The 24,783-nt window shown below is 44.3% G+C and overlaps 1 protein-coding gene across 1 annotated transcript in view; it reads right to left on the bottom strand.

The window, feature by feature from the left end:
- Window positions 1-24,783, bottom strand: part of LOC117358655 (transmembrane matrix receptor MUP-4-like) — an 83,390-nt gene that overhangs the window by 7,176 nt on the left and 51,431 nt on the right. Inside the window, exons 7-8 of the mRNA XM_033940131.1 lie at window positions 20,765-20,877; window positions 16,720-16,918 (exon numbers count right to left, since the gene is read on the bottom strand). Coding sequence (XP_033796022.1) covers window positions 16,720-16,918; window positions 20,765-20,877 — 312 coding nt within the window. The remainder of the gene's footprint in view (window positions 1-16,719; window positions 16,919-20,764; window positions 20,878-24,783) is intronic.

Below are 24,783 nucleotides of genomic sequence, written 5' to 3'. Positions count from 1 at the left end.
CTTATTGTGTGTGTGGGGGGGGGGGGTTGCCCTGGGTGCAAGCAAGGGTACAGAAAGAGATTCTACTGCAGGCTTCATCTTCAACATCTGCGAAAAGCAAGCAAGGAAGTATGTGAGAAGAACTCCAGTAGGACTGTCCTGACAGCAGCCCCTGGCTAGCACCAGGGAATAATGTCATAGTAATAGAAGCCGACCAATCTGTAGTTATAGATATTGAAGAGGAATCTGAATTATCTCCTATTGCAGGCAAAACCAAAGGTCAGATAGAGGAGAGGGGTGACTGGGATGAATATCCCTACATACCCCCAGTGTCTAATAGCTAGAGGGAATGGTAGATTACAAACTGCTGGTCTGCAGAAGAGGTAAGATCCATAAGTAAAGAATTACCTCAGATCTGAAAAATTCCTGGGAAAAGGCAACAAAAATTGGATACTTTAATTTGGTGCTAGGATCCCTCATATAAGGACCTAAACTTGCTACTGAATGTAGGATTAGTGACTACATTTGAAGTTACGAACCTGAAGTTCAGAAACTGTTTAAAGCTGTCAGTATAGGATGGGAAGCAGCCACAGTAGAACGGGTGTTATCTGTTGCATGGCACTGAGTTGATTTGACTAATACTAACCAAATAGAAGCTAAGAACAAAAAACAGCAGAAAGAGGAGCAGTTACTAAAACTCCAATTGAGATCTTTGCAGGGGTGTCCAACCTTTTGGCTTCCCAATGCCGCATTGGCCGAAAAAAATATTTCTGGGGCCGCACAAAGACAGAGGAGGGAGACGGCAAAACGGTAAACACCCAGGGGCAGCAGAGGAAAACACTGCATCGCCTTCTACCGGGGCCGCACAAAATACTTCACGGGGTCGCACGTTGGACACCCCTGCTTTATAGAGTACTTCTTTAAGAGAGGCCACGGATGAGGTGGCCAAAGAAAAGGCCAAACCTGGAACTCCAGGAAAGATTTTACCCTGCCTGGACTGTGTCACATATGCCGTCAACCTGGATCCTGGAAAAAAGTGTGTCCTAACAACTCAAACCAATGCTGAGGGTCCACTAACATGCTTTAGTATCCCAACAATCCAGAAGGACCCCAAGGACCCACTAAAGTACCTCCAGCTTAGAGTATTGGACAATACTATGAGTATTATGAAGAAACTGACACCAAAGCCAAATAACCCAGGATAAATCCAATAAGAGCACATGCTCTAATTCCTCTAACCCAGGGTCTCAAAGTCCATCCTTGAGGGCCGCAATCCAGTTGGATTTTCAGGATTTCCCCAATGAATATGCATGAGATCTATGTGCATGCACTGCTTTCAATGCATATTCACTGGGGAAATCCTGAAAACCCAATTGAATTGCGGCCCTCAAGGAGGGACTTTGAGATCCGTGCTCCAACCTGACTCTGAAATTAAATGTGCAGGGCAAGATCCTCAGATTTATAGTAGACATGGGAGCTACTTGCTATGCTGTGCAAGCTAGCATTGCAGAACATTGGTCCAAACAGATATATACCTTTATGGTTGAAGATCTGAAGGACAGACCCATTCCTTAAGGGCTTACTAAATTTACAGTATACTTATAAAAGTTAAGGATGAAGTGATACCTATAGCTTTTCTTGTGAGTCCTGGTAATTTGATGGAGAGGGATTTCCTGTCCCAGCTTGATTGCCAAATACACTGTACTTCAGAAGGGCTATATTTATATTTGTATGTTAGATGCCATAAATTCAGGTCCGAGTCCTAGCAACTTGATGAATTACAGATCCAAAAAGAAGTTGGTTTTGTGCTAGTCCAACAGGGTCCTTCAGTGTCATCCCAATAGCTGTCTTCAAAGTATCCAGCCATCTAGTTGTGGAATGCCCTCTTTGCCTGTTTCCTTCAATCTTCCCAAACCTGATGTCATTGGAGATATATTTATATTTACCTGGACATAAATCAGAACAGTTAGATGGTCCCAAGAGCTTGTTTTGCTGGGTAATTTTAACATTGTGATGGAGAGCCCAAGGGGTGACAGTTAACATTTAATTAGTAGCCAAGGGAAAAGGTAGAGTCAAGAAGCAGGCAAAGGGCAGAAGAACAGGGGGGGGAGGGAGTAGAAGTGAAGGGAGGAAGCATGAGGGAGGGGTATGGAATCCACAGAGGTAATTTCAAGTTAAGGCTACCGACAATGAAAGAGCACTCTACTTCTTGTAGCCTACTGGGGACTTCCCTCTGCTGCGACACTGATGATGCAGCAGAGCGAAGCCCTGGCAGAGCAGGCTGTAAAAAATCTTATGGGGGAGGGGTCAGTCGGGTCCGGAAGTGCTGCACAGGGGGATGGGAGCAGGGCTGGTGTTAGGGCCCTGTGGCTCTGGAGGGCCCCTGTAGATCAGCTTGCCTTTCCCTTTCGGCATCAGCTCATCACCCTGTCTTCTCCGTCCCACTGACAAAATGACCGAACTGCTGTCTGCAGACTCCTCCATGTTTATTTCTGCTACAGTCCAAGAGGAAATAGGAAGTTGCGTCATTGGGGGATGGAGTGCGGTGGAAGGAATGCATGGAGGAGGCTGTGGACAGCATTTTGGTCAGTTTGTCAATGGGATGGGACAGGCAGAGTGATGTCGGACCAAGCTATGCTGGCCGAGGAAGCTCTCTGGACCAGCTAACTTTTTAAAATTCTATTTTAGTAGAACAGAGGAGGGGTTTAAAGAAGTTACAGACTGGGGGTGGGGGAGGTGACGTGAAGGAGAAGAACTTGTGGGGCCCAGAAACAGATTTAGAAAGATGGTGGGCAAAGGTCTGGAGGGAGACAAGCGAAAAGGAGAGAAGTTGGACGCAGGGTGGGACGGAGGGAGAAAGAGGCACTTGAGAGGAGGACAGTTGGGAAGAGAAAGGGGGAGATGGTGTACCAGGGAGGGAGGGAGAGAGATGGGAGGGCAGTTGGGAAGAGAAAGGGAGAGAAGTTGGGCCTTAGGATGGAAAGGAGGGATGGAGAAATGTTAGGTCTGGGTGAGGAAGGGAGAGAGAAATGTTAGGTCTGGGAGTGGAAAAGAGAGAGATATGCAGCATCTCTTTTATTCCTTCTGTCTTATTCAGCATCAAAGGGATAGGGAAGAAGAACAGAAGAGAGAGAGAAAGAAATGTTGAACTATGGGGGGGGGGAGAGAAGAAGAAGAAGAGATGGACCCATGGGAGGGCTGGATGAAAGAGAGGTGGGATAAGAAGATGTTAGGGGATGGGGAGAAAGGGACAGAGATATAGCCTGATGAGTAAAGAGAGGGAAGGAGATTCTGGAAATGATGAAGTCATGTGGAATAGGTCAAAAGGGGGATGACAAGAAGTTGAACGAGACAACAGTGAGAGAGAAGTAAGTACAGTGGTAGAAATGTGGTAATGGGGAGTAGATAGAAGGAAACAGGAGGCTGGGAAAGGAGTGAGAAGGGAAATGGGAGAGCTAGAGCATGAGAAATGGAGATGGAAAGTTGGTAACATAGTAACATAGTAGATGACGGCAGATAAAGACATAAATGGTCCATCCCGTCTGCCCAACCTGATTCAATTTAAATTTTTTAAATTTTTTTCTTCTTAGCTATTTCTGGGCAAGAATCCAAAGCTCTATCCGGTACTGTGCTTGGGTTCCAACTGCCAAAATCTCCATTAAAACCTTCCCAGCCATTAAAGCCCTCCCCAGCCCATCCTCCACCAAATGGCCATATACAAGTCTGCCCAGTACTGGCCTTAGTTCAATTTTTAATATTATTTTCTGATTCTAGATCCTCTGTGTTCATCCCACGCTTCTTTGAACTCAGTCACAGTTTTACTCTCCACCACCTCTCTCGGGAGCGCATTCCAGGCATCCACCACCCTCTCCGTAAAGTAGAATTTCCTAACATTGCCTTTGAATCTACCACCCTTCAACCTCAAATTATGTCCTCCTGGTTTTACCATTTTCCTTTCTCTGGAAAAGATTTTGTTCTACGTTAATACCCTTCAAGTATTTGAACGTCTGAATCATATCTTCCCTGTCTCTCCTTTCCTCTAGGGTATACATATTCAGGGCTTACAGTCTCTCCTCATACATCTTCTGGCGCAAGCCTCCTATCATTTTCGTCGCCCTCCTCTGGACCGCTTCAAGTCTTCTTATGTCCTTCGCCAGATACGGTCTCCAAAACTGAGCACAATACTCCAAGTGGGGCCTTACCAATGACCTGTACAGGGGCATCAACACCTTCTTCCTTCTACTGGCTACATCTCTCTTTATACAGACCAGCATCCTTCTGGCAGCAGCCACTGCCTTGTCACTCTGTTTTTTCGCCTTTAGATCTTCGGACACTATCACCTCAAGGTCCCTCTCCCCGTCCGTGCATATCAGCTTCTCTCCTCCCAGCATATATGGTTCCTTCCGATTATTAATCCCCAAATGCATTTCTTTGCATTGAATTTTAGTTGCCAGGCGTTAGACCATTCCTCTAACTTTTGGTATCATCTGCAAAAAGGCACACTTTTCCTTCTAACCCTTCAGCAATGTCACTCACAAACATATTGAACAGAATTGGCCCCAGCACCTTTCCTTCCTCCGAGCGACTTCCATTAACCACCACCCTCTGGCATCTGTCCGACAGCCAGTTTCTAATCCAGTTCACCACTTTGGGTCCTAACTTCAGCCCTTCAAGTTTGTTCAACAGCCTCTTATGAGGAACTGTATCAAAGGCTTTGCTGAAATCTAAGTAAATTACATCTAGCATATGTCCTCAATCCAGCTCTCTGGTCACCCAATCAAAAAATTCAATCAGGTTCGTTTGGCACGATTTACCTTTTGTAAAGCCATGTTGCCTCGGATCCTGCAACCCATTAGATTCAAGGAAGTACACTATCCTTTCTTCCAGCAACACTTCCATTATTTTTCCAACAACTGAAGTGAAGCTCACCGGCCTGTAGTTTCCTGCTTCATTCCTGTGACCACTTTTATGAATAGAGACCATATCCGCTCTCCTCCAATCCCCAGGAATCACTCCCATCTCCAGAGATTTGTTGAACAAGTCTTTAATAGGACTCGCCAGAACCTCTCTGAGCTCCCTTAGTATCCTGGGATGGATCCCGTCTGGTCCCATCACTTTGTCCACCTTCAGTTTTTCAAATTGCTCATAAACACTCTCCTCCAGAATCTATTCCATTTTCTCATGTAACTTTGCCAGACAATCTCGGTCCTTCTCCAGGATTTTCTTCTGTGAACACAGAACAGAAGTATTTGTTTAGCACATTTGCTTTTTCCTCATCACTCTCTACATATCGGTTCCCAGTATCTTTTAGTTTAGCAATTCCATTTTTCATCTTCCTCCTTTCACTAATATATCTGAAAAAATTTTTGTCTCCCTTATTTACATTTTTAGCCATTTGTTCTTCCGCCTGTGCTTTTGCCAGACGTATCTCTCTCTTGGCTTCTTTTGGTTTCACCCTGTAGTCTTTTCTGCACTCCTCTTCTTGGGTTTTTTTTTATATTTCACGAACACTAACTCTTTCGCCTTTATTTTCTCCACCACTAGTTTGGAGAACCATATTGACTTCCTTTTTCTCTTGTTTTTATTTATTTTCTTCAACTAAAGGTCCGTAGTCATTTTTTTATCGCTCCTTTCAGCTTAGACCACTGTCTTTCCACTTCTCTTATGTCCTCCCATCCTAACAGCTCTTTCTTCAGGTACTCTCCCATTGCATTAAAGTCCGTACGTTTGAAATCTAGGACCTTAAGTATCGTGCGGCCGCTCTCCACTTTAGCCGTTATATCAAACCAAACCGTTTGATGATTGCTACTTCCCAGGTGAGCTCCCACTTGAACATTAGAGATACTCTCTCCATTTGTGAGGACCAGATCCAATATCGCTTTTTCCCTTGTGGGTTCCATCACCATTTGTCTGAGCAGAGCCTCTTGAAAGGTATCCACAATCTCCCTACTTCTTTCCGATTCCACAGACGGAACATTCCAGTCCACATCCGGCAGGTTAAAATCTCCCAATAGCAGAACCTCCTCTTTCCTTCCAAACTTTTGGATATCCACAATCAGTTCCTTATCAATTTGCTGCGATTGAGTCGGAGGTCTGTAGACTACACCCATGTAGATAGAAGTTCCATCTTCTCTTTTCAGAGCGATCCATATCACTTCTTCCTCTCCCCAGGTTCCTTGCATTTGGTCGCTTGGATATTGATCTTTACATAGAGAGCTACACCTCCACCTTTTTGACCATCTCTGTCCTTCCTAAAAAGATTATATCCCGATAATGTTTGCATCCCATCCATGTGATTCACTGAACCATGTCCCTGTGATAGGGACAATATCTAGATCTGCCTCTAACATCAGGGCTTGCAGATCATGAACTTTGTTGTTTAGACTGCGAGCATTTGGGGTCATCGCTTTCCAGCTATTTTTCAGCAGTAATCTCCTTTTTCGTATGGATTTTTGTTTTGTTTTACTTTCTGTTGCAATACTAAGAAATGAGTTGCTGATATTGTTTATGTTGCAATCTTTACTACTATCACATCTTTCTTTTGCCGGGGGTGGTCTCTATAATTGTCCTTCATACATACACCACCCCACCTTCTAGTTTAAATGCCTAGAAACTTGTTGTCTAAATTTCTCTGCAAGGTTTCTTTTTCCTGCTGTAGCAATATGTAGCCCATCAGTGCAATATAGCTTCTTGTCCTTCCATGTATTTCCCCATCCTCCTATGTACCTGAAGCCTTCTTGATGACACCAGGCTATTAAAGTCCTCTGTGTTTTTCACTCTTTGCTCTTCCTTTCCATATGCAGGCAATATTTCAGAAAAAGCTAAAGTCTTACAAAAGGTTTCAAGCCCTCACCAAGCTCTCGAAAAGCTTTCCGTGCTACAAGTGTGGAGTTGTTGGCCAGGTCATTTGTTCCCAGATGGATAACAACATCAGTGTTAAAATCCTTAGTTTCTTCCTTAATTATAGTCTATATTTGCCTGGAACTCCTGGTAGCTGAGGATCCTGGAAGACGTTTCACTATTTTGGTCTCCTCGCCTTGTGTTCCAAGGTTAATGCCTCTGATGATGGAATCCCCCAACAGTAATAGTTTTCTGTTTTTGGCTTTTTATTTGTGCTTAGGGTGCGCTTGTTCTCTTGAGTTACCTTCATTGGTTCCAGTCCCACCTCCCTTCTGTTTTCTTGAGTATCGCAGTGCAATAGTGGAGCAAAGGAATTCTGTAGAGGTAATATTAATGAAGGTGGATGTTTCTGTGTTACATGTCGCAGTCTTCCTGAGCCTACTGTGACCCATTTATTCCTGGGCTGTTTTATTCTTTGAGGTAGAGGTGGTAAGTTGGTATGATTTGTGGAGTGATGGAAGCTGTTTTAATTGTATTCAATTCCTGTTTAAGTTTGCAGAGCTCCTCCTTAATACTAGCAAGTTGAAGACAGATGGGGCAAACCTTAAGCCTCCAAAAAGTGTGTCTTGGAATTAAAGCACCACAGTGATTGCATAGAATAAAGGTCATCTTGATTGGTTGTGAAGTGACTTGATTTGAGTAGTCCTGATAATTTGGGTCTCTGTATATGAAAAGTGGTCCTTGGGATTGGTGGGACTATAAGTCTTAACCTTATTCCTATGAAGGGAAAGAGGAAATAAGATTTAACAAAGGAAAGAGAAGGGTTTATTTTTTTTGAGTTTTTTTAAAGTAAGAAACAGGGAGGAGGAGACGAGAAATTAAGCGGATATAATGCTGAAAAACAGTGAAAAGAGCAGAATATGAAATGCTGACTAACTTAGCTTTTATTTATTTATTTATTTTTTTTCCAATTATTTATTCATTTTAAAATCAAACAACAAGTGCACATAAATATATCATACATTGATTCCAATATAGCACTTTAAAATCTAACACATAAAATCTAATAGACCATTAATGATAAAAACCCTACCCACCCATTCTTCATTAGTTATTCTATATAAAATATATTATACTATTATTATAAACATAATTATAAAATTTCCTCCCTAAATCCTCCCTCCCCCCTGAGTGTGCATATAATAAATCTAAAAAAGGAAGAAAAATGATGCCTATTCATTACAATACTTTTCCAATGGCCCCCAAATCTTTACGAAGTTATTATAATTCCCTTTTTGCAACGCTATTGCTCTTTCCAACTTAAAAATATGACATAACGAATTCCACCAGAATGTGTAATTAAGATTATTGTAATTTTTCCAGTTATTGGTAATATGTTGAATGGCAACCCCTGTCATAATTAATAAAAGTTTATTGTTTTGTGATGATATTTGACTCTTTTTTCTCATAACCATTCCAAATAAAAACGTATCATAAGAAAGCGCAACATGGTTTTCCAATAGAGAATTTACTTGAGTCCAAATGGAATTCCAAAATAACTTAATACAGGGACAGTAATAAAGTAGATGATTCAATGTCCCTGGTTCCAGATTACAGTGCCAGCATCTATTAGATTTAGAGCTATCTAACTTTTGTAAACGAACAGGGGTCCAAAACGCTCTATGCAACAAAAAAAAACAAGTTTGCCTTGAGTAACTTAGCTTTTAGAAGTTCACAGGGCAGACTTGTTCGCAGCACTGTCCCAAAGATAATGCAATTAACCTTAGTAGTAAATCAGAGCCCCTCCCTTCTACACCTAATCAGCAGACACAATGGCTGAAAACTAGTAAGTCAGAAATACAGGCTCTATACTAGAGAATGACACGGTGATTGTTACCCGCGGCTAGCCGCGAGTAGCCGCAGGTAACCCGCCGAAACGGGGAAAGAAAAAAATAGTGGTCATTGCGGGGCGGGGACAAGGCCATTCACCGCCCCGTGGAGCGATGAATGGACTTGTCTCCGCAGTGAGGCAATCAAGGATCGCGCGGTCCAGCAGCCCCCACCCGCCTGATCGTAGCGTTCCGCCATCTCCCTCCCTCCACCTCACCTTAGATGCAGAGTTTGCCGGCTTTCTTTTTCGCCCAGCCGCACGCTTTCAAAGAGACGCGCACGCACGGCTGCTCAAGTTATTCAATCTTCTCCTCTGCTGCAACTTCCTATTTCCGGTTGCGTCAGAGGAGAAGATTGAACAACAGAGCAGCCGCGCGTACGCGGCTTTTTGAACGCATGAATAGAATGTATGTCTTCCTGGAGTTCAAGTTTTATCTGCATATTTGTATTTCTGATTTTTAGTTACCTATTCTCTATTTGTTGAGAATTTGTTTTGGTAGCAGTGCAGCTTATGCTGTTTGCTCCATAGGAGGAGATGGTGTATTGGTATTCTAGATCTCAGCGTGATTGAAGTCCTACCTTTTCATGGATAGGGTTACTGCTTGAGCTCTTTCAGTTCTGTAATAGCATGACAGGCTTGATTTATAGGTTCTAAGTGTGTTTTTGTAGGATACTTTGGCCATTAGCATAAGAGTTTGCTGCTTCTCAGTGCACTGGATTTTTGTTTTATCATCCCAGTTTGAGGTGAGCTCTTCACACCTTCAAGTTCATCAAAATGTAACTTCTTTTTGGGTGGTGGCTGGAGGGAGGGAGGATATTGGGCATCCCGAATAATTTTGCAAAGTTGGCTCCTATGCTATGGACTCTGGGCCAACAAACAACAGTGGAGGTCCAGAAGATAGTTGGTGTGCAATTTTATTAGTCAAATCACATAGTCTTGTGTGGTGACTTGACACATGTTTCAGCTTCTACGGCCTGCCTCAGGAGCCTTTGGCAATCAAAACGCAATTGTTTGTGTAAAATAGATAATGATTGATCACAAACATGACTTTAGAAGCTTTGGAATGCACTGCACACGCCAAACTACCAATTACCTTCTGGACTTCCACTGTTGTTTGTTGGTTCTAGACTTGTGTGTGAAGGCTTTTCTCCTGGTTTTCGTTATAGACTCTGGGCTTCATAGAAATTACTCTGTCATTTACTCTTATGCATACAGCCCTGCTGAAACTACTACTATCTTGTTTTTTATCCTTATGTTCCCTTCTTTCAAAAAGCTACCTCCCCAGACACCATGCTTAGCTAACACTACTTTCACCAGAGGAGTCACCAAAGTACCAAAGCCACTTTTTTCACACACCCCAGAGTTTGAAAATCACCTCCATTACCCCACCCAATTCTTGAACCCCAAATCTCTGCACCAGTGCACACAGCCATGCAATCAAACCACAGGGTTTATGGAATCCAATGTCTGAAGTCCCAAAATGAAGTAGGACTGTAGTTTTTATTTAGGGGTAGTTACAATGGAGTATGTAGTAAATCACACATAACATAGTCCATGTTGACAGATCAGGACCATTCGGGCCACACAGTCTGTAGTTACCCCTGATGACATCACTCTGGATAAGGATATCTCCCAGTTGTAACGTTACATGTTCATCTGACTGCAGAGCATCATTCCTTATCCTTTTGTACTTAACTGAGAAGAATGGCCACTTTAGCCTGCTGGCTCTGCTCGGTAACTTCCCTTCCTGATATCTGAATATCTTTCAAATGTGTATAGTTAATAATTTATAGTAAGTAGTTAATAATGAGTAGGGTATAATAGCTGTATATATTTGGTACTATGTGGTTAGAGATTTAGGGTTACCATAAGGCTCCAGAAAAAGGAGTATATGTCAATAAACAAAAATTAGAGCTAAGACACCCAAAATTAAATAAATGCAAATCAAAATAAGGAGTGTCAACCTCTCTGTAGGGGGCGCCCAAACAAGCTACAATCGATATTAGCAAATGGACCTCAAAATCCAAAGGATAGCCTCCCGAAGTACAAAGACTTGAAACAGGGAAATAAAAGACTATCGTAGGTCCAGCTCCGGAAAAAACCTGCTTCCTTGGTTTTATGACCTACCTCTTGATTCACACTTCCCCTCTCTGTGGGGTGTCCCCATGTAGAACTAAGCTTTAACTATTTATGCTCGTTTTTTGAGCTCTAAGAGTTTTTTTTCTCCCTTTGCAGGGAGTTTTTTTTCTCTTGATTTTTTTTTCCGGAGCTGGACCCGCGATAGTCTTTTATCTCCCTGTTTCAAGTCTTTGTACTTCTGGAGGCTATCCTTTGGATTTTGAGGTCCATTTGCTAATATCGATTGTAGCTTGTTTGGGAGCCCCCTACAGAGAGGTTGACACTCCTTATTTTGATTTGTATTTATCCAGAAAAAGAAGGACAGCATCAGGCAAGAGGAGTAGAAGCAGCAAGGGAGAAAAGCAGTTTTAGAAGCAAAAACGAGCAGAGGAGGGAGACAGAGGAGAGCAGGAGGCTAGGGGCAGGGCGAGAGTTAGCTCTGCCCACCCCCACTGCGTTGGAAGAGTCAGCACCCGAACCCCCCATAAAAGGGGGCGGAGCCAACGACGAACGTGGTGCACAGCATCAGGCAAGAGGAGTAGAAGCAGCAAGGGAGAAAAGCAGTTTTAGAAGCAAAAACGAGCAGAGGAGGGAGACAGAGGAGAGCAGGAGGCTAGGGGCAGGGCGAGAGTTAGCTCCGCCCACCCCCACTGCGTCGGAAGAGTCAGCACCCGAACCCCCCCATAAAAGGGGGCGGAGCCAACGACGAACGTGGTGCACAGCATCAGGCAAGAGGAGTAGAAGCAGCAAGGGATAAAAGCAGTTTTAGAAGCAAAAACGAGCAGAGGAGGGAGACAGAGGAGAGCAGGAGGCTAGGGGCTGGGCTAGAGTTAGCTCCACCCACCCCCACCGCGTCAGAAGAGTCAGCACCCGAACCCTCCCATAAAAGGGGGCGGAGCCAACGACGAACGTGGTGCACAGCATCAGGCAAGAGGAGTAGAAGCAGCAAGGGAAAAAAGCAGTTTTAGAAGCAAAAACGAGCAGAGGAGGAAGACAGAGGAGAGCAGGAGGCTAGGGGCTGGGCTAGAGTTAGCTCCGCCCACCCCCACCGCGTCAGAAGAGTCAGCACCCGAACCCCCCATAAAAGGGGGCGGAGCCAACGGCGCACAGCCGTTAGGCGCGCAAAGGCGCTCACCTTAGCGAGAGCGCCTTTGCGAAGGGCCTCAAGAAGGGCCAAGTCACTACACCCAAGAGCACAGGGAAGGACTGAAAGGTAAGGAAGCGGCAAGCAGCGCAGAAGAGACGAACACACAAGCAGCAGTAAGGTAAGGAAGAGAAAAGACAGCACACACAAGAAAGCAGCAAGGCAAGAAGCAGATACAGAAGGAACAACCACACACAAGCAAAAGTTAGGCAAGGTTGTGCAAAGGCACCAGGCACAGAAAGAACAATCACACAAACAAAAGTAAGGAAAGGTAGAGCGTAGGCAGTCCATACAAAGGCAGAAGGCAGTAAAGCAAGAAGCAGGTGCAGAAGGAAGCAGGCACCGAAGGAACACGTAAACTTATCTGTTTTCTTAAAGTAGTAACCCCGATGGAAGCAGAAGGTAACCAGAAGATGAGCTTTCCAGTGTTCTGCGCGGACTGTCATATGTATGACTACTTCCCCTCGGGGAGACAGTCATACGTATGCAGTCGGTGTCAGGAGCTAAAAAGCTTGAAGAAAGAAGTCAAGCGACTTGAGGACAAGATACAGGAGCTAGAAGGACTTTACACCACGGAGGACCCTACCAGGGCATTTGAAGACTTCAGGAGTGAGAAACACATCGAGAAGGAAGTCAGGGAACTCGAGGAATTCATTGAGGAAGCATACAGGAGGAGGGTGGAAGAGAACGAACTCCAGATGAGAGATGATGCAACACCAACATGGAAGGGGGAGCAAGAAGCAGATGACCTCAAAGAAGACACCCACAGAAGAATACCACATGAGGGGGAAGAATTGGCTAGTCGATGCCCAGAAGAAGAGAGAGCGAAGCACACCGAGGACATTGACCTGAGACCGATAAGAAAATTGAAGAAGGGAAAGTCAGCGATCCTGGTGGGAGACTCGATATTGAGGCATGTGGACAGCCACATAGCAGGAGGAAGAGAGGATCGACTGGTGACCTGCCTCCCAGGAGCGAGAACCAAGGACATCGTGGACAAAATTGGGAAGGTCCTGGAAGGAGCGGAGACGGAAGAGACCGCAGTAATGATCCACATCGGGACGAATGATGTCAGCAGGAGAGATTACAGAAGAGGCACGCTGATAGAACAGTTCAAGATTCTGGGAAGGAAACTGAAGATGAGGACCCAGAAGATAGCATTCTCAGAGATCCTACCGGTACCAAGGGCAGATGTGAAAAGGCAGGAAGAACTACAATCAATAAATGCGTGGATGAGGAGATGGTGTGAGGAAGAAGGGTTCCACTTCGTGAGGAACTGGACAACATTCTGGGGCAAGAGCAAGCTCTACAGGAGAGATGGACTGCACCTGAGCGCGGCGGGAACAAGACTTCTAGCAAACAACGTCAAGAGAGGAATAGAACAGACTTTAAACTAAGAGGAAGGGGAAAGCCGACAGTTGACCTAGCGTCGACGATTCGGAAGATGGTATCCCATGAAGATACTAAGGGGAAAAAAGGCTGGGAAGAAACAAGGGACAAATTACAGGAGTCGACTAACCCAGAAGTGGAGGTTAGAAAGATTGTAGCAAAAGAGAAGACACCAAAGACCGAAGCACAGGGAAAGGAAATGAGAAGGACGAAATGCCAGGATCTAAATTGCATATATGCTAATGCAAGGAGCCTAAGAAACAAAATGGAGGAACTAGAAGCCATGGCCAATGCAGAGGACATAGACATCATTGGAATCTCTGAAACGTGGTGGAATGAGGAAAACAGATGGGATACAGCACTGCCGGGATACAAGCTCTATCGCCAGGACAGGTCAGGACAGAAAGGAGGAGGAATAGCCCTATACATAAAAGAAAGCATACAATCGACAAGAATGGACACAGCGGAGACGACCAACAAACTGGAATCGCTATGGGTTAAAATACCGGGTAGGAAAGGGCATGAAATAAAGATGGGCTTATACTATCGTCCACCCGGGCAAACCAGAGATATTGATAAAGAAATGGATGCCGAGATGAAGCGAGAATGCAAAAGAGGTTACACGGTTGTTATGGGAGACTTCAACTACCCCGGGATAGACTGGAGTCTTGGAAGCTCAAGATGCGCCAGGGAGACAGAATTCCTGGAGGCTATACAAGATTGCTTCATGGAGCAGCTTGTTAGAGAACCGACGAGAGGAAATGCAACTTTGGATCTAATCCTAAATGGGCTAATGGGACCTGCAAAGGAAGTGGAAGTAGTGGGACCGTTGGGAAATAGCGATCATAATATGATCAAGTTCAAGGTTGAAGTAGGAATACCGAACGGAAAGAGAACCATAGCGACAACTTTCAACTTCAGGAAAGGAAACTATGAAGCAATGAGGGAAATGGTAAGGAAGAAAATTAGGAACACTTCCAAGAAATGGCAAACGGTAGAACATGCCTGGTCTTTTTTCAAGGACACGGTGAGCGAGGCACAATATATGTACATCCCCAGATTCAGAAAGGGGTGCAAAAAGAGTCGAACAAAAGACCCGGTATGGATGACTAAAATAGTGAAGGAAGCGATAGCCAATAAGAAAAATTCATTCAGGAAATGGAAGAAGGACAAAACTGAGGAGAACTGGAAAGAGCATAGGAAGTATCAAAAAGAATGTCACAGTGTGGTTCGAAAAGCCAAAAGAGAGTACGAAGAGAGGCTAGCCAGGGAGGCACAAAATTTCAAACCGTTCTTCAGATATGTTAAAGGGAAACAGCCAGCTAGGGAGGAGGTGGGACCGCTGGACGAAGGAGACAGGAAGGGAGCGGTGAAGGAGGAGAAAGAAGTCGCGGAAAGACTTAACATGTTCTTTTCGTCTGTATTTACAAACGAAGACACAACCAACATACCGGAACCTGAGCAAATCTTCAATGGAAATCAAGCAGAAAAATTAACATCCATGGAAGTGAGCCTTGATGATGTACACAGGCAGATAGAAAAACTTAAAACTGACAAATCCCCTGGTCCGGATGGAATCCATCCAAGGGTTTTGAAAGAATTAAAGGAGGAGATAGCTGAACTACTGCAGCAAATTTGCAACCTATCCTTGAAAACAGGCATGATCCCAGAGGATTGGAAGATAGCCAACGTCACGCCCATCTTTAAAAAGGGATCAAGAGGTGACCCGGGAAACTACAGACCGGTGAGTCTGACCTCGGTTCCGGGGAAAATGGCGGAAGCACTGATAAAAGAAAACATCGATGAACATTTGGATAGAAACGAACTTCTGAAAACAAGCCAACATGGTTTCTGCAAGGGGAGATCGTGCCTAACTAACTTATTGTACTTCTTCGAAGGAATTAACAAAAGGATGGACAGGGGAGACCCCATAGACATCATATACCTTGATTTCCAAAAAGCCTTTGACAAGGTGCCTCACGAACGTCTACTCCGGAAACTGAAGAATCATGGGGTAGATGGAGACGTACATAGATGGATCAGAAACTGGTTGGCAGGTAGGAAACAGAGGGTAGGAGTGAAGGGCCACTACTCGGACTGGATGAGGGTCACGAGTGGTGTTCCGCAGGGCTCGGTGCTCGGGCCGCTGCTATTTAATATATTCATAAATGATCTAGAAACAGGGACGAAGTGTGAGATAATAAAATTTGCGGACGATACAAAAATATTTAGTGGAGCTGGAACTAAAGAGGAATGCGAAGAATTGCAAAGGGACTTGAACAAACTGGGGGAATGGGCGGCGAGATGGCAGATGAAGTTCAACGTTGAGAAATGTAAAGTATTGCATGTGGGAAGCAGAAACCCAAGGTACAACTATACGATGGGAGGGATGTTATTGAATGAGAGTACCCAAGAAAGGGACTTGGGGGTAATGGTGGACATGACAATGAAGCTGACGGCACAGTGCGCCGCGGCCGCTAAGAAAGCAAATAGAATGCTAGGTATAATCAAGAAGGGTATTACAACCAGGACAAAAGAAGTTATCCTGCCATTGTATCGGGCGATGGTGCGCCCGCATCTGGAATACTGCGTCCAATATTGGTCGCCGTACCTTAAGAAGGATATGGCGTTACTCGAGAGGGTTCAGAGGAGAGCGACACGTCTGATAAAAGGGATGGAAAACCTTTCATACGCTGAGAGATTGGAGAAACTGGGTCTCTTTTCCCTGGAGAAGAGGAGACTTAGAGGGGATATGATAGAGACTTATAAGATCATGAAGGGCATAGAGAGAGTAGAGAGGGACAGATTCTTCACACTTTCAAAAAATAAAAGAACAAGAGGGCACTCGGAAAAGTTGAAAGGGGACAGATTCAAAACGAATGCTAGGAAGTTCTTCTTTACCCAACGAGTGGTGGACTACTGGAATGCGCTTCCAGAGGGCGTAATAGGGCAGAGTACAGTACTGGGGTTTAAGAAAGGATTGGACAATTTCCTGCTGGAAAAGGGGATAGAAGGGTATAAATAGAGGATCCTGGACCTGTTGTGCCGCCGCGTGAGCAGACTTCTGGGCATGATGGACCTCAGGTCTGACCCAGGAGAGGCATTGCTTATGTTCTTATGTTCTTATGACAGATTGCGACATCCGGGTTTTACTTCTATTGCTCTCAATGGAAGTAAAACCTGGGTATCTCAATCCATGCTCTTTCTTCTGGAGCCATATGGTAACCCTAATGATATATAATGACTAATTTGCTGTGTGTTGTTACTAGTGAGCTTGTTAGCTCTATTATCAATTAGTAATGAGTCATGTACAGTTTTATGTACTGAGTATTTTAGCAATTGCCCTAACCACACTTACCCTGCACTGTGACTTCAGTCTCACTATCCAGCATAACCCTCACTGCTGCATTCAGAGTCATCTGTAGCTGCTGTTCACTCAAATCTGCCTGTCCATCCATCAGGGATAGAAAATATGCCAGAACACTTCCAGGTCTGAACGCAACCATGACAATGTTGAAGGTAGAATCCTTTAGTCTATCCTGCATTTCTTTACCAAGCTGGAAATAAAAATGGAAAGTTTCTTCTAAAATACAGTGAAAAATTATTCCGCATCAAACTCAAACCAGTTGTAAGGCCATATTAGGCACTGACCCTTGCAGGATAGCTTAGATGTGCACAGCCATTCCCAGTCCTGCACTGGAAATCGAGGAGCAGTGATAATCTAGATAAGGACGCCAACCACAGAAGCGCAGCAAAATAATTTATGCAGACATAAATTCTCTTGACTATCTGTATGATCCAATAGCTAAACACCTGCCTCAGATATTCAACACTAAACAACCACATTTACAAATCAAATATAAATGAATCAATAATAAGAACATAAGAATAGCCTTACTGGGTCAGACCAATGGTCCATCAAGCCCAGTAGCCTGTTCTCATGGTGGCCAATCCAGGTCACTAGTACCTGGCCAAAACCCAAGGTGTAGCAATATTCCATGCTACTGATACAGGGCATGCAGTGGTTTTCCCATGTCTTTCTCAATAAGACTATGGATTTTTCCTCCAGGAACTTGTCCAAACCTTTCTTAAAACCAGCTAAATGAGACTAATTGAAAATTAATACCAAATAAATACCAAATCAAAGCAAAAGAGGTAAAAAAAATAAATGAAAGCTATAACCTGTAGCCAAAATAGAAAAACAGGTTTTTTAGCACTGGGACATTACATATAAACTATAAAATAATTAAGGGGTCCTTTTACTAACCTGTAGTAAAACATAGCCTTGGTGCCTTTATGCAGGCATTTCCTGCATACCAAGGCAATTTTTACAACAGCTGTAAAAATGTCCTTAAATTTTTTTGCATTAATTATCATGTCTTAATATTGCTATTAGCGGGAAGCCATTTTTTTTTTTTTTTTTTACAATTACTGCGCGACCACTTACTGCCAACCATTTAGTAGTTGCTATGAGCTCCTATGTTATCTGTGTGCTAACCAGTGTGCAGTAATGTATGTATGCTAACTAGAAAAATTAGAAAAATTGTTTTAGCATACCTTTACTTCAGTACTCCCATGTTTTACTGGGAGGGTTCAGAGGAGAGCAACACGTCTGATAAAAGGGATGGAAAACCTTTCATACACTGAGAGATTGGAGAAACTGGGTCTCTTTTCCCTGGAGAAGAGGAGACTTAGAGGGGATATGATAGAGACTTACAAGATCATGAAGGGCATAGAGAGAGTAGAGAGGGACAGATTCTTCAAACTTTCGAATAATAAAAGAACAAGAAGGCATTCAGAAAAGTTGAAAGGGGACAGATTCAAAACAAATGCTAGGAAGTTCTTCTTTACCCAATGTGTGGTGGACACCTGGAATGCGCTTCCAGAGGACGTAATAGGGCAGAGTACAGTATTGGGGTTTAAGAAAGGATTGGACAATTTCCTGCTGGAAAAGGGGTTAGAAGGGTATTGATAGAGGATTACTGCACAGGTCCTGGACCTGTTGGGCTGCTGCGTGAGCGGGCTGCTGGGTGCAATGGACCTCAGGTCTGACTCAGCAGAGGCATTGCTTATGTTCTTATGTTCTTTTTTTTTTTAAATAAATCTTTATTCGTTTTCAAAAATTACAAGTGTACAATAATCCATCAGAAATATATATATATTTTTTAATATTCTTTATTCATTTTCAAAATTACATTAGAAATATATTAATTAATCACTTGACAATCTTATTTGTAATCTTCCAAATACATAAATATTAAAGAATCCCACCCCTCCCTCCCATATACTAATAATTAACAATTATCAATTCTTATCATTCATACTCCCACCCTCCCTCTATCTTTTCCAATACTGAGGTGTTTAAGATGTCTGATCATTAGAATAAATAATCAATGGCCCCCAAATCTTTTTAAACTTATTATAATTACCTTGTTGTACAGCAAGCAACCTTTCCATTTTATAAATATGGCATACTGAATTCCACCAAAAAGTATAATTTAGTTTATTGTTTTAAAGGTTAGGTCAAATCAATTATTTGACGCATGTTCTTATGTTCTTATAAGGCACACGTTAATGTATAAGGAAGCTTATTAAAAGGGCCTTTAAATAAATAAATGTATCAAGATTTTACAGTTATAAGATGAGCCAAATCGTTATAAACAGAGGAAATCTAATCCATATAAAGAAAACAAAAATGTTTTAAAAAAATATTTTATAGTTGTAGAGGCCAACTGAAACTGCTTTTTATTCAGTTTCGGCTGAAACCGGAACTGCTACTAAAACTCTCTAAGAGGTCTGAAATTCCTTCGTACCTTTTCCTTTCTCAGGTTCCAGTCTCCTCAGTTTCCTCTCTCACTCCAACCGCAGTTCTGTCTTCCTCTAAATCCTACCACTCTCTCACTTGCACCCTGAATCCCCTCCTTGGTCCCATAGTCTGGCATCTTTCTCCCCCTCTCTCCACTGGCTAAGAATCTCTTCTTTCCTTCCCATTCCCTTTCTGATCTTGATCACGCTCTCTTCCTCTCTCTACCATCCCCCCACCCTCCACTTGCGGGTTCAGCATCCATGTTCGCCCACCCCACCTACCACCTGAATCTCTTCCCCTACTCTCCATGGTCTGGCATCTCTCTCTCCCTCTCTCTACATTCAAACATCTCTTCCTTCTCACCCCCTCTTTCTGGCCTGGGTTTACTTCTCACCCCCTTTCCCCTCTACTTATGGCTCCAGCATCAATGTTTCTTCCCCTCTCCTCCTCCCCCTGCAGGTCTAGCAACCATGTCCCTTCCTTTCCACCCCCACTTGCAGTGCAGTATCCCTGTTCTCTCCCCTCTCCTCTTCCCCCCTGCAGGTCCATGTCCACTCTTCCCCCCACTTGTAGTCCAGGATCTATGTTCCCTCCTCTTCCCCCCCCCCCCCGCAGTCCAGCATCCATGTCTCCTCCTCTCCCCAATCCCCACTTGTAGTCATGCATCCATGTCCCCTCCTCTCCTCCCCCCACCACCATGGACCTTGCATCCATGTTTCCTCCTATCCCCCAAAAATTGTGATCTAGCATCCATGTCCCCCATCCCCTCCTCCTCCCCTGGGTGGGTCTGGCCTCTCACCAAATGATCCCCCCTCCCGAGAAGGAGATATAACTGGCAAGCTTCTTTCCCTAGAGCTGTAAGCATATCTTCAATATTACATATGCAAATCTTTCAGAAGCATATCCATGGCAAGGGTGCCTAGATATGCTTCTGTTAGATTTGCATATGTAAATGTCATACCTCAGATTCAAAATTGAGCTGAAACTCTAATATTTTGAGCAAGCCTTTAACACTGTTTTCATGCCATTTGGTTGTATTGAGCTGCTGCAATGCAGCCACATAACCTGTCTGCTTTCTTCTGCTGTTTTTATTGTTGTCTATGGGAATGTTATACTGTATACAGGTATACAGTACTCACCCAGAATTCGTGGGGGTTCCGTTCCAGGACCCCCCCCCTGTGAATTTTGAAAAACTGCAGATGCGGTTTTTAGGCAGGGGAGACAGGACAGGACAGCTGGAGAGGCAGGAGAGGGCAGCTGGAGCGCTGACAGGTGAAGGAAATCACTTGCGGTCTGCTCCGACTGCCTCTTCCTGTAGTAAAGTTGGGCTACACCAATCAGTAGCTACTTTGACACGCAGCTCCTGATTCGTGTAGCCTGACTTTACTACAGGAAGAGACAGTCAGAGCAGACCGCGAATGACCGAGTCCGTGATTCGCGAACCGCAAATTTGTGGCGGAACACTGTATATGTTTTTTAAGCTTTTGTACATGGCCTTGTACAAGAATCTAGAGGTGGTTAATAGAAGCAAATATAAATATAACTGATACTGTATAATCTTACCAAATGTTTCCCACTGAAATGCATAGTGACTTACATCTTTTGTGATTATGTTTGACATGTTCCTGTATTCTGGACTGTCAGGATTATATAGTGATGGAACAAATACCCACTTCTTGAACCTAATTCTGCATGCAAACACTTTTGCACCTGAAAAAAAGAAATAATGTCTCTGTTATTCTTCTAATCCCGTGGGTCTTCTTTACTGGGCTATTTTAGAGATAAAAACATAGTCAAAGCTATTCTCGCTTGCTTTTTTAAAAAAAAACAACAAAAAACATGACTGCAATTTAAAATTTGTAGCAACAACAGTTTTGGCCATAAGATGTCAGTGTTGCTACACCAATGGCTGGTTATCAGCTATACAAATTCATTAAAGAGAAAGTAAGTCTAAATCCAAGTCTTCATCTTTACAAACTAATTGTAATTTTAGTGTATTAAAATGCTAGAAATGATTATTTTTAAAGCAAACAAAAACTCATATTTACCAATACAGCACAAAGGAGATGATCACATTTGAAAGCATATCATTAACTAGAGGATAAAGTAAAACATATTATCAGTGACAGAAAACATGCACAAATCTGAGGAGGAGCAGCTTGTTGGGACATAGCTGTCACCTCTGGTGACAGGAGGGAGTGGGCATCCCTCCTGCCTTTTTTTTGGGGGTGGGGGAAGGGGATAGGGTAGGAGATGTTGGGGGGAGGGGGCGACTGGCACAGGAATGGGCCTTCGGTGGCAGGAGGGAGTGGGATTTTCTCCAGCTGTTTTGTTGTTGTGGGGAGAAGGGTGGTTGGCGTGGTAGGAGGAAGTGGGCATTCTTCCTGACATTTTTTCTCATGCGAAGGGGGAACAAATGGCAAGAGGGAATGGGCATCCCTCCTGCTGATTTTCACTAGTGGGGGGGAGGGTATTATCAGTGCTGCGTTTATCAGGGGTTGTTGGGGAGGACCATCATTGGCAGGGGAGGGATTTTTTCATTTGTTTTTCATTGGACGGATATTTTGCGTTTGTAACTCATGCATAATATCTGTGCCATTTAAAATACAAAATAAAAACAAGCAGCCTTCCTTTTTTTGTGCATAGTCAAGCGATGTTAGTATATCAATTGCTTGTCTAGTTTGCATGAGGTTTTAATATTAAATAGCCTTATTATTGTAATGAGTAGATACCATTTTCTAATGAAATATACACCGTCTAATGATAGTAAGGGGGAGGTTTTATATATTGGTTTTCATATTGGGAAAATAATAGAGGGAATGATGGGAGGGGAGGGTGGTAATTTTATGTATTTTAAGATAAAGTAGAAAGATTGTCAAGTGATATGTTTAATTGTATTGTTTTGATGTTTGTACACTTGATGAAAGATTGAAAATGAATAAAGACTTTAAAAAAAAAAAATAATATTAAATAGCTAATTTGCATGACTGGATCGGAAAATAGGCAATCGAGGGGAAAAACATGTCATTTTGGGCTTTGGGTCGGCAAATGCGATCGTCACTACAGCTGTCAAAACTGGTTTAGCGACGATCGCTGACTTTAGTGCATCTGGACCCTGGAGACAGAGATCTCAGGATGTGCAAGGAAGAGCTTATTGAAGGGTCATTGCCTCTGAGTGTCAGACAAGCATGGCTGTGAGGCACTCCCAAGTACAATGAGAGGTTACATAGGATGAGGATGACTAAGTAATACAGTAGGTAGTAAGTCCCAATTCCCAAATAATGAGATAAAGAAAAGGAGCAGAGAATAAGATAAATGTTTAATATGCTTTACTGTGCTGTTCTTAAATGTCTTCAAATATTTTTGTGCCAGAGATTTTAGTCCATGCACAAAGACTATTTTGTACGGCAAAACTCCAAGATCACATTACTCCTCTTTTGATCCATTTGCATTGGTTACCTGTACAATACAGGTGTCAATTTTAATCATGTGTTTAACTTTTAAAGCTCTACACACAAGTCAACCATCATATTTAGCCACTGTTACCATCCCTTATACTCCATTACGATTGTTACGTTCCCTGGATTTACATACAGTAGACTAGGATCTTTTGTAGACTTGCAGGCACAGTGACTATATAATGTATTGAAATGAAAATGTCTTACATGTATGAATGAATTTCTGGGATGCACAGGGGAGGGGCCTAAGCCCTGATTGGCTCAGATGCCTATGGTCCCTCCCATGGAAGAGGTTTTAGGTATCTGGCCAATCGGAATCATAGGCCACTCCCAGTGCATCCCAAGATACACTGGGAAAGAGGCCTAAGAATTTGCTTCAAGAGATTTCTGGAGTGTTTAAGTGAACATATTAACACAAACTAAAAGTGAGGCATATTTAGGCCCTGATTCTCCAAAAGTGCGTCCCGATTTTAGGCAGCTGTAGACGTCCTACAGCTGTCTAATCAGCCAATCGGGATGCACGTTTTTTTAAAAAAAATGCTCCCCAGGCAGGCCTGAAGGCGCCTCCGGGAGCCTAGGGAGACCCGCAAGATACCTAAGCTCGCCTACAGGCCTTAAGCGAACTTAGGCGGCCCTACGCGTCTCCCTAGTAGAGGAAGAGACGCTTAAAATGTAGGCCAGCAAAATGCTGGTCTACATTGTAAGTAGACGTGGCCGCTATACTGATCGCGGCAAGGGATCTCCCTGCTGCAATAAAGTATAGCGGCCGCGGCAGCCTGTCCCATCACCGACAGGAGGATGCCTAACTCCTCCTGTCAGAACCCCGGACCCCCCTCCCCCCCAAACTCATAATCGCCGACAGGAGGATGCCCAACTCCTCCTGTCGGAACCCCGGAACCCCCTCCCCCCCAAACTCATAATCACCGACAGGAGGATGCCCAATTCCTCCTGTCGGAACCCCGGAACCCCCTCCCCCCCAAACTCGTAATCGCCGACAGGAAGATGCCTAACTCCTCCTGCCGGAAAGCCCAACAACCCCCCGCCCCAACTAATCTCCCTCCCCCAACTAACCTTTCAATGTTGGTCAGCTGGACGGGTCTTGCTGCCGTCCAGCCGACGGGTCTGCCTCGTGGAAATGAGACGGCACGCCCCTTCCCGGCCCATCCCCGCTAAATCTAAGGCCTGATTGGCCCAGGCTGTAGAAGCCTGGACCAATCAGGCCTTAGGCATAGCGGGTCCGCCCATCCCCAATGGCCCAGGCTAGGCACCTTGGCCAATCAGGCCTTAGGATTAGTGGGGATGGGCGGACCCGCTATGCCTAAGGCCTGATTGGTCCAGGCTTCTACAGCCTGGGCCAATCAGGCCTTAGATTTAGCAGGGATGGGCCGGGAAGGGGCGTGCCGTCTCATTTCCACGAGGCAGACCCGTCGGCTGGACGGCAGCAAGACCCGTCTAGCTGACCAACATTGAAAGGTTAGTTGGGGGAGGGAGATTAGTTGGGGCGGGGGGTCATTGGGCTTTCCGGCAGGAGGAGTTGGGCATCCTCCTGTCGGCAATTACGAGTTTGGGGGGGAGGGGGTTCCGGGGTTCCGACAGGAGGAGTTGGGCATCCTCCTGTCGGCGATTACGAGTTTGGGGGGGAGGGGGGTCCGGGGTTCCGACAGTTGGAGTTGGGCATCCTCCTGTCGGCGATTACGAGTTTGGGGGGAGGGGGGTCCGGGGTTCCGACAGGAGGAGTTGGGCATCCTCCTGTCGGCGATTACGAGTTGGGGGGGAGGGGGGTTCGGGGTTCCGACAGGAGGAGTTAGGCATTCTCCTGTCGGTGATGGGACAGGCGGCCGCAACAACCGCGGCCGCTATACATATTGCAGCAGGGAGATCTCTTGCTGCCATAAGTATAGCGGCCGCGTCTAATTTAACCCGATTCTCTAAAGACGCCTCTCCCGGGCGGCCTGCCTGAGGAGCATTTTTTTAAAAAACGTGCATCCCGATTGGCTGATTAGACAGCTGTAGGACGTCTACAGCTGCCTAAAATCGGGACGCACTTTTGGAGAATCAGGGCCTTAAGGTCTATACAAACTTTACTCAGCTTCGATTTCAACATAACCAAAGTTGGCAGCAAAAAGCCCAAATAACATTTAGCTGCAGTTTGTAGGAT

This window comes from Geotrypetes seraphini, chromosome 4, assembly GCF_902459505.1.
Source record: "Geotrypetes seraphini chromosome 4, aGeoSer1.1, whole genome shotgun sequence".
In the NCBI taxonomy this organism is placed as follows: domain Eukaryota; kingdom Metazoa; phylum Chordata; class Amphibia; order Gymnophiona; family Dermophiidae; genus Geotrypetes; species Geotrypetes seraphini.
Note: the sequence above shows the minus strand (reverse complement) of the source record. Positions and strands in the feature narration are given on the sequence as shown.